Source organism: Phoxinus phoxinus (genome assembly GCF_949152265.1).
Source record: "Phoxinus phoxinus genome assembly, chromosome: 16".
NCBI lineage: Eukaryota > Metazoa > Chordata > Actinopteri > Cypriniformes > Leuciscidae > Phoxinus > Phoxinus phoxinus.
This window is the reverse complement of record NC_136891.1, coordinates 27423848-27433910: the sequence shown is the minus strand read 5'-3', so window position 1 is coordinate 27433910 and position 10063 is coordinate 27423848. Positions and strand designations below refer to the sequence as shown.

The 10063-nt window shown below is 39.4% G+C and overlaps 1 protein-coding gene across 3 annotated transcripts in view; it reads right to left on the bottom strand.

Moving 5' to 3' along the window:
* Nucleotides 1-1339: 1339 nt before the first annotated feature.
* ppp1r13bb (protein phosphatase 1, regulatory subunit 13Bb) overlaps nucleotides 1340-10063 on the bottom strand; it is a 54509-nt gene continuing 45785 nt past the window's right edge. For all 3 annotated transcript variants that reach the window (XM_079584347.1, XM_079584348.1, XM_079584349.1), the window contains 8 exons: nucleotides 8983-9107; nucleotides 8418-8904; nucleotides 5956-6692; nucleotides 4813-4950; nucleotides 4581-4714; nucleotides 4337-4503; nucleotides 2786-2985; nucleotides 1340-2579 (listed from right to left, as the gene is read on the bottom strand). In XM_079584347.1, coding sequence (XP_079440473.1) covers nucleotides 2538-2579; nucleotides 2786-2985; nucleotides 4337-4503; nucleotides 4581-4714; nucleotides 4813-4950; nucleotides 5956-6692; nucleotides 8418-8904; nucleotides 8983-9107 — 2030 coding nt within the window. In that variant the 3' untranslated portion in view covers nucleotides 1340-2537. The remainder of the gene's footprint in view (nucleotides 2580-2785; nucleotides 2986-4336; nucleotides 4504-4580; nucleotides 4715-4812; nucleotides 4951-5955; nucleotides 6693-8417; nucleotides 8905-8982; nucleotides 9108-10063) is intronic.

Genomic DNA, 10063 nt, shown 5'->3' with positions numbered 1-10063 from the left:
GAGTTTCTTGTGTGCATGTTATTGCTTGCTTTAAACTATTTGTTTGCTGTAATTTCATGGAACTAAGTTAATTTTCCTCTGTTCTGCATTTGTCCAGTTGCCAGAATCAAATGCCTTGTTGAACATGGTTTTCTAGCTGTTAAATTACACTTTTGTATTTACAGTTTTTAAGATGTAATGGTGTGCTGTCAATATATAGGACATAATGGTTAATCCCTGTGCTTGAAGACCATTTTATAAGGGGACCAAAAATGTCAAGATCATTACTGATTTGCCCTAGTACAGGAATCACAATCTCAAGAGCATTTGTGGTTTGAAGAGTAGACTAGTTCTTATTGCATTATATAATTCCAAAGTATTGTAGGTATTTAATCCCAATTTTAAGAGAATGCTTCTGTCAAACCGGTCGTATACTGACACCTAGTGGCCATAATATAATATACAGAGACGCCTTGTTTTGATCTATTTTTAATACCGACTTTATTCCAAGTTCTAAAACTTTTTTTGGTAACCATGAATGTAACTTACCTTACAAAAATGTCGTTAACCATACTTCCCCCGTAGCCTATAGGCTAAGGTGTTTAGCAACAATGCTATCTAAGAAATCATTAATTGTACGGAGTTATTTTAAGAATCATACACTTTTGCTAGTTAACACTTACTGCATATGCAAAGCCCACCCAACATTCACTGTAAAATATAAAAATCTGTCAACCTCAAAATCGCAAAGTAACACGCATGATGTGACAAAGCCCGTTTAACCCCACGAGTCCACGACAACTAACTGAACAACACTTTCGCTATTCGATTTAAAATACACTGAAGAATTTCAATCTGAATTATTTTGCCCTATTGTACCCGACTAAAGACAACATCCGGTCCCGCTGAATTATAAATGTGTAAAAAAAAAAAAAAAAAAACATATGCACAGAGTTGCTCAAATTCGGTGGATGAATGCCAAGTGGTTTCAAATCTAGAATATCCCCCCTTTTCTAAAGATTAGAAATTAATATTTGCTCTAGAATATCTGATCTGACTCATGAACCTTTGAAAAAAAAAAGTGCCTACCGTGTGTTAATACTCCCATTCTGTGAGATATGGAGTGTGACCCGAGTGCTGGGCTTTATTTGATGTATTCCAAAGTGCTTTGCTTTTAGCTAAAGAACTTCTCTCTTCTCACTGCAATATATTCAATCTATCAGGTGTCACATTGCTTCAAACAACCAGGAATGACTAAAAATTGGCCTTTTTAGACCACTAAAAGGGCATTAAACTAGATATTAAAATCAATATATCAAGCAAAAACAGAGACTGAGCATAATAACACAAGGTGACATGATTTCTTGTTACGACTCATTTCTTTTTATTTGTGCACATGTATAGAACACAAGGTGCGAGTCACTGTATTTCACAGAAGCCCACACGGGCAGTTTAGTCTAACAGCATTGAGTCAAGCATGTCTCCTCTCCCATCCTCACAGTATTTACAAGGTTAAACTCCACAATAAAGCTCTTCACTGCCTCAACGGCAGAATATAAAAATCACATGACTAAAAACAGGAGTGGAGTGGAATAGAATGGGCTGGTATAATATAAAGCAACATTTAAAAAAAATAAATGTGTAAAATAAATGTGTAAAATAAATGTAAATGCGCAGAACATTTTCAGCTGAATTCAAGCAAGCTGTCGCACTCCAGCAAATCCTGACAAGAACGTATAGTGTCAGTACCTGTAGGCTAAATACTGATTGATAATGATGGTTCATCTCAATCTCTCTGCACACTTCACACACTCTTCAAAACACTCCAATGCTGTGAAAAACACTTCTCTGAACTTCACACTTCTGTATGATGCTCACTGCAGTGAAAAAAGAAAAATCTCACTCGCAACATACATAAATCCCATACACCCTCACTCATATGCAGCTTTATGAATCATACATGCCTATCAGTATAGGTTTTCAGTCATAGATCAGAATAATCATTCTATGCAAACTGTGTATTTTGTTCTCTGCTCTCTTCCAGTCTATTCGCTCGTTTTGTAGATGAGCTATAAAATTCATAGCAAGTCCTAAGTTTTAAACGTATATAACACATCAGCTCTCATTCATCCAGTTCAATTAAAAGTACTCAAAAATCTCCCTTTGACAAAGAGCACTGCCTTGCCCTGGTCCTTTCAGCAAAGCATCATGGGTAAGCAACTACACATAAAGGAAAGCTCTTGTCAAAGAGATTAGTGCTTGATCCCCACGGTGTGATGTACAGCTATTTTACATGGATACAAGAGACCGTGAGAGGAGTGGAGGGGGAGATGCGGAGGCCTGGAAGCAGAGCTGACGGGGGCAGACCGAGAAACCTGAGGCTGCTTGTTTGGCCTGGTGTTGGCTGGAGAGTGTGTTTGTGGGTAGTGGGGTTGATTGTGCCTCCCAGTTCAGGGCTTAGCAGCTTCACCCCTTCTGTTGTCCAAGTGGCACATAGAGGTGAAAGATGGAGGCTCGACACCTCGAGACATCAGTCTAGTCAGTCCCCCAGAAGAGGGTTACGCCAGAGACCTCTGACGTGGCTTTATTCTGGGGTACAGCTACATAGAAACAAAGAAACACATAACCAGTCATTTCATTATATACACTACTGTTAAAATGGGGGGTTTGGAAAGAAATGAATACATTTATTCAGCAAGGATGCATTAAATCGATCAAATTAATCTCTCAATTACTTTAAAATGTGGTGTGCCACACTCAATACACACTAAAGTAAAGCACAATTATAGCCTATGTGTACACCTACCCCCAATAGGTTACGTGGCACATAACCCTCTTTGTCGTTGAGTTTACTCCACCACCAGTCTGTCTCGGTATCGTCCTTCCTGCGTAGGACAGTAATGGCGTCCCCCTCCTGGAAGGAAAGCTCATCTGCGCTCTGAGCCTCATATTCCCACAGAGCGTACACAACTCCTTTATTCATCACGCCCAATTTCTCCTGCACGCCTGTAAACATAGAGAGAGAAAGCTCTTAATACGGTATGTAAGTGTCTCATGCGGTAAAATATTATAGCATTAACATGAGCACCACATGAAAAAATAGGCTACACCTAATTATATTGGTGAGCAATGTTCCCTCTAAGCTGAGCGTGTGCGTGGCCGTGCACAAAGAATAACATGCCACGCAGAGGACAGACACGAAATGTGTGGAGAAATCCAGTTTAATGAGAGATAATTGCAGTGCTCTGTTCAACCGATATAGAGTTGATATATCGCTATAGAGTAAAAAACGGTGAATGCAGTTTACAGGTTTCATAGAAAGAGAATGATATGAGCGCGTGTGAGTTGCAGCCAGTGAGCCAAATCAGTCGTGGTAAGAATACTGGCATGTTTGCGGACCAAATAGCTCAATACGAGAGGCAACGAGAAACGCAAAGACGTGAAATAAAATCACATCGTCATGTTTTATAGAACAGTGGTGGTGGAAATAACGGATGATGGCCATAGAACCACCTCATATTCACATTCACTTTTCTTGAAAATATTTAGCTATTAGATCTATTTAAATGCTTTAGTTTGTTTTCATTTCATATTAGAGATAAGGGCCTTATTCCTCAGCTGGGATCATGTAGAGCCCTTTGAAACGGCATTGAAACTTTCATTTGGTTCCCATTGAAGTCCACTACATGGAGAAGAATCCTGGAATGTTTTCCTCAAAAACCTTAATTTCTTTTCGATTGAAGAAAGAAACACATCAATATCTTGGATGACATGGGGCCTGGGGGGTGATTAAATTATCAGTAAATTTTAATTCTGAAGTGAACTGCTCCTTTAAGTAAGTTCACATGAACAATCTCACATCAATCATGTGTAAAAACTTCAACACAACGAATCATTTTGTACAGCGATTGGTTCACATCAAACTCTGTACGCTGAGGACATCTGCTGGTTAAAGGCTTGTAAATGCAATGAGAATACAGCAAAAATATGTTCAATGACACGTTCTAAAAAACAAATATCAGTAAATATTAAAGAGAAATGATCTGCTTTTATTTATTTGTAGCACTTAAATTGTCTGTTTGCTCTATTTCTTTGAATTAAAACTCACTTGGTTTAATATTTTGTCATCTAATGCAGTGACTTCCATACATTAAGTGAGACTTGAGTGTCCAAACGTTTTGTTGATGAATTTCTACAATCCGAGAAGCACAAATGGATTGTTTGGTTACCATATTTAAAATATATATAATTTTTTTAACTGTGAGACAATAAGATTAATTAGAGTTCTCAAATCGGATGGTGTGAGAGAAGCCCAAATACAGCAATTCTCTGGAGAGGAAAGGAAAGATGCTCTTACCATAGAGAAACTGTGAGCACTGTATGAAACCCTCCTCCATCTCCTCACATTTGTCTGCTGCAGTCTCCACATCACTGATGGTGGTGGCAAAGATGGCAGCACCAGACTCCACCAGCAGTTTACACAGGTGCACGCTGTTACAGGAGGCGGCGCAATGCAAGGGCGTCCTACACACACACACCTGTTAGCTTTTATTGACTGATCAATCTCTTTCCCACTGACAGACCCAACAATGTGTCCTCACCAGCCATCACTGTCTGCTGCGTTCACATTAACACCAAAGTCCAGCAGGAACTTGACGATGTGGTGGTGTCCAGCGCACACAGAGTTATGAAGGGGTGTGATGCCCTCATCATTAGGGGTGCTGGGATTGACAACCTAAGAAATAAGAATTAAATAGGAATTGGTTAATAAAAATCAATCTGTGTTTGCAAGTTCCGTTCACTACGCCACATGGCATACATCAATATACATACCTCATAGATTATCCTTTGTACGAGGTCAAACTCGCCCTCCAGTGAGGCATCCAGCAGCAGGGCGAGCGGGTTGAACTTCACTCTGAGGCCGTGACCCGTCCGCTCTGACTCGGGCTTTTTTAGGTTCGTGCGTTTGCCCTGTTGAGGACATGGACCGTTAGGCTTTGTTCTTACAGCACTCAACCTCATTTGTTTTTCAAATCTGATCTTTAGGACTGACTGTACTGTTGCAAGCGATTTAATCTGATGGGTTTGTACAAATCAGCAAGTCAATATCTGGTGCTATATCTATATCAGCTGCTATAGTAGTGATGTAAACATCAACAAGGTCAACACGACGAGACTTTCCAATATACAGCGATTGAGAGTAGCTGTCAGTGTGAGAAGAAGGGATGGAAACAGGAAATTTGCATCTGCTCATGTCTGTCGTGACATCTTACCTCAGGCACATGAGAACATAAGTAAGATTTCATACATTCATACGGCTGTCGGTATAATGTTGCACATAGATGTTACACAGATGTTTCTATAATTCTAATATGCTGAGTTGGTGCTTATTTCTATCAATGTTGAAAACCGTTGTGCTACTTACTATTTTGTTGGAAACTGTAATACTTTTTTCAGGATTCTTTGATGAATAGAAAGTTTAAAAGAACAGCATTTATTTAAAATATAAATATTTTGTTATATTATAAACTTTTGATTCATTTAAGGCATCCTTGCTGAATAAAGGAATTCTTTTCTTTAAAAAATTGTTTACTGAAGCCCAAAAGACAAAAACAAAAATTTATATCAGTATGACTGAAAAATACATATTAATATATGCTAATTTGATCAATTTGAAATGGAATAGTAAATGCCAGATTTCATGTAGTCTTCAGACTTGAGATATAAAACGTGACCATTTTTTAAAATGGTACATTTTATGTTGTAATAAATAATAATAAATAATAGTAATAATTTAATTATAGCAAATGTATTATTTAGATGGCATATTACAATACAATATAAAAAATATATTATTGTATAATAGGTCATATTAAGTTTTTAGACGGTATTGTAATATACAATATGTATATGCAATAATTGAATATGACTATTGTTATTATTAGTAATGTATAATATATGTATCAGTAAACCAACCGTGGGTTGGGATGAGGGTGAGGTGTCTGCTTCTTCAGGGGTGCTGGCCTCAGCTACAGGACTCGGCAAAACCGCTGCAGGTTCCGCAGGATTGTTGTTACTGTCTTCTGATGGTTCTGGTGCCGGAGGGGTCAGCGGCTCAACCGCTTGCTCAAGGGGCTCATTATCATTGGCGTCACCTTGCAGGACAGCGTCCTCAACAACAGCACCGTCAGAGGGCGTGGAAGGCGTTTCTGAGGGTGGATTCCCATTGTCTGCATCAAAGAGCATTTCACCCGTGGTGACGGAGGGCTGGTAGAATGGAGTCACTCCTCCACCTCCACTCACACCTCCCATTCCTCCCTCCATCCCTCCAGCTAGGGTGTTGAACCGCTGATAGAGAAGTTTCTGGATGTTGGGCCCATTGGGGCCCTCTGGCTCTGTAATCGAGCCGCGCTTCTTAAGCGGCCGTGGAGCATTGGCCAGTTTCTTGCGCAACACCTCCAGTTCAGCATCGCTCTGGTAGCGCATCGGGGAGTGCACCATGGGTGTGAGTTTAGTGGGGCTGAGAGGTCGTGGGATGTGGTCCACGCTGGGTGGGGGCGGCTCAGGAACACCTATGATTTGACCATCGAAGTCCAGCTCAAGATCCAACATGTCTCCTCCGGGACCCTGCAGGGCAGGAAAGGCCCCAGAGCCCCCGAAAAGTAAGGGGGAAGGGGGTGTAGAGCTGGGAGGCAGGACTGGCTTACCATATACTGCAGGCAAAAAGAACAAAATACTTATAATTACCGTATATTATACTGTACTTAGTAATGTACAAACACATAATAAAGAAATAAACCACATAATTCACAGAGGACACTTCATTCTTGAATCTGCACAGGGTTATTGTTATCATTTTTTTCCTATGTGAAGTGCTAAAATTACATCTTTGACACCTGTGATGTTTTTAGCTGTTTGTTTTTCAGTGGGGAATTTGAGTTAAAAAGACACCTGCATTCTATTGCACCGCATCTATCCGTTTTTAAAAACACTAAAACGCATTATGTGTCAGCATGGACCGTGTAAAAATACAGATTTTTTTAAATTTCTTATTAATTACCGGTATACTGATTCATAGAATCCCAAGAGCAATCTTTTATTCTAAGCATATTGATTTATAGATACATATTTTGTTATAGCGGTATTCAGACATTTCTACTATACTTTTTCATGGGTGTTTATTATTATGAAGAGCTCATGAAATTTCATAATTTTAGATATTGAAATAATAGAATTACACACAAAATGCAATTTAAAGTTGACTTCAGTTAATATCTGGAGAGCGGTTTTTGTTTATACTATTTTATCAGTTGAACTGCACAGTTATTAACAATACAGATTTATATTTTTTTTATTAATTTATATAATCAGTTTATATTTTTATATATATTATACAAATTATTTAAATATTTCATTTTTAAATATGTTCTATTAATTCAATTCATATAACATTTTTAATGAATCAAGTTAGAAGTCTCCTTGCATAATTGTACAGTATTAGCTAAACTTGATGTGAACACCCCGTAATTTTAAAAGACTGTCTTAAAGGGGTCATGACATGAGAAACCAAATTTGCCCTGATCTTTTGGTATATAAGAGGTCTTTGTACCATTAAAACGGCCTGCAAGTTTCATAGCTTAAGACTTCCTCCCCATTATAAACAAATCATTTATTTAATCAAGCTCTAAATACAGCTCGTTCTGGATCCATGGTAAGAAGTGACGTCATGGTACGAAGTGACGTACCAGCGTTTGTGTACAGGTCTGTGTACAGGGAAATTACGATGCCGCAGATGTGCTGTTCCTGGCTGTGGACAAACAACATCTTTGAATACGCTGCGAAAGATCCAGACGTCAGGGAAAAATGGATGCACTTTATTTTTTGCGGACGTCTCAGTCACGGCAGTGTTAGTTTAAGCGTTTGTTCTATTCATTTGAAGGATGACTGTTTTGAGAACAAATCCCAAAATGATGCTGGCTTTGCCAGAAAACTGTTGCTCAAAGATAAGTCCGTGCCGACTATTCTGGGCTCAACAACGACGACGCAAACTGTAAGTAATGTATTTAAAACTTTAAACTACTTTTTAAATACGCTGAATCCGCAAATGTTCTGGCTGGGGGCGTTAATAATTGATGCATAGGCACTGACGTTAGCCAATCATAACAGTGGGCGTTAACACTGAACTCTTAAAGGGGAAACACCCCCAAAACAGACTGTTTGAATCAGAGGATGAGAAACAGGGTGGGAAAAGGTCATAAATCACTACATTTTAAAAGTTTTTTGTAAAAAAAACTATAGTAATACTATAATTGCACCTAAGGGAACATAATAATAAAATAAAAAAAAACATGTCATGACCCCTTTAAAGGTGAGACCAAATTGCCAGTATAAGTATTAAACTGTTGAACTTGAATATCAAATCAGCTGCTGATGTATACCTGCTTTGACTGCAGGCTTGATGTTCAGAGGGTAGTTCTTTGGGGCTGTTTGTTGTAGGTACATGTGGTAGATGGAGCTTGAGTTCATGGTGGCTGGGCCCTTTCTGGGTGACTGCGGTCTGGAGCCCTTATCTGGGATGAACGGCCTTACCGCAACAGCTAGAGGAGGGTCTGGTCTCTCCCCGGGGGGGAAAAAGGGTGGACTGGGCTGGAAGGTGGGACTGGGGGGAACAGAAATGCGCTGCTGGATCTGCTGAGATGACGAGCCGGAAGGAGTAGGGGGAACACGGGGCCAAGCCGGCAGCGGCGGGGGGTTGTTGGGTAGGCTGGGCACTGGCCGGAGTGGAACGTCCTTGCGGCGATCCAAGGAGCTGGTGGAACCAGAGTTGGCAGATGAGAGGGGGTGGTTGCTGGTATGGGCTCCATATGGGGGAGGCTGGGGCTTGTTGAGAGGATGACCTGAGCCCATTTTACTGGAATCCTGAATCTAAAGGGGGGAAAAAACACTTTATAATGATAAAATAATAAGAGGGCAATTGTGTATGCTGGTGTTAGTCAGACGTACCTTATCAGCAGGAGTGACTGCAGGTGATGCCGTTTTACTGGTTGTGTCTGTTCCAGACTCCTTCCAGTCAGGTGGCTTGACTGATGTGTTGCTCTTGTTGAGAGTGGGCCAACCGGCATCATTAGCTAGAAAGGGAAAGAAAGGGAGCATTAGAACAAGACCAGAAATGACAAAACCCCTCACAAGCACATTTATGATTACAGCAGTATGACGAACTGCACTGCTAATATATTAGACACGACTTCTAAAGTTGTCTAGGTATGTTCTTGAGTTAGGAGATATGAAGTGTAACAATCTTGCATGTGGAAATTAAGTTTACTTCCTTACATCTACAAGAACAGTTCAGATGACCCGAAATCGTAAGATAATGCTATTCTGCAAAGCCTGTATGAATATTGTTGACAGCAAGATATCTTGACGATTTCAGAACTTGAAAGAGCTTGATGTGTGGCGTGTACATTTTGTGTGAAGTCAACAAGTTAGATGAATGTTAGAGAATGATGAAATGGAACCAGTAATTTAGTGAGTTTAAATGTACTGAGGAAGAAGTAGAAAGCCCAGTGAACCTAATCAGGGTAGAGCTTCTCATGCCAACGCATACATTCACCCTCACTCTCACTCATGAGACCTCACACAATCTAATTACATTCTTGCAAACAATCATATACACACATACTCCCAAAAGACAGGATCAGCAGCTTTTGACTCATATTGAACTGCAGTAAAGAGTAAAGTGAATTTAATTGACCAGGCAGCACGATCTAGTCTATCATTAAGGTACAATTGCTCATGAAAAACTATAATTTTGACTTTTGTCTTAAGCCGCATTCTGTTTGAAAAATTGTCTCTCTGTGATTTTTTTAAGTGGATATGAACTTTAACAGAACCTACTTCTACTTAGAAAGTTAAATCATCTCTGTAAGAGACTCAGCAATTTGCTTAGATAGTGGAGTCCAAGAGTCTGAGATCACTAGAACAATTATATTATTTTGACATTTTCTTTTATTATTTTTATTTTTACATTACAAATTACACTACCGTTTAAAACTTTTGGATCAGTAAGATTTGTTTGTTGTTGTTG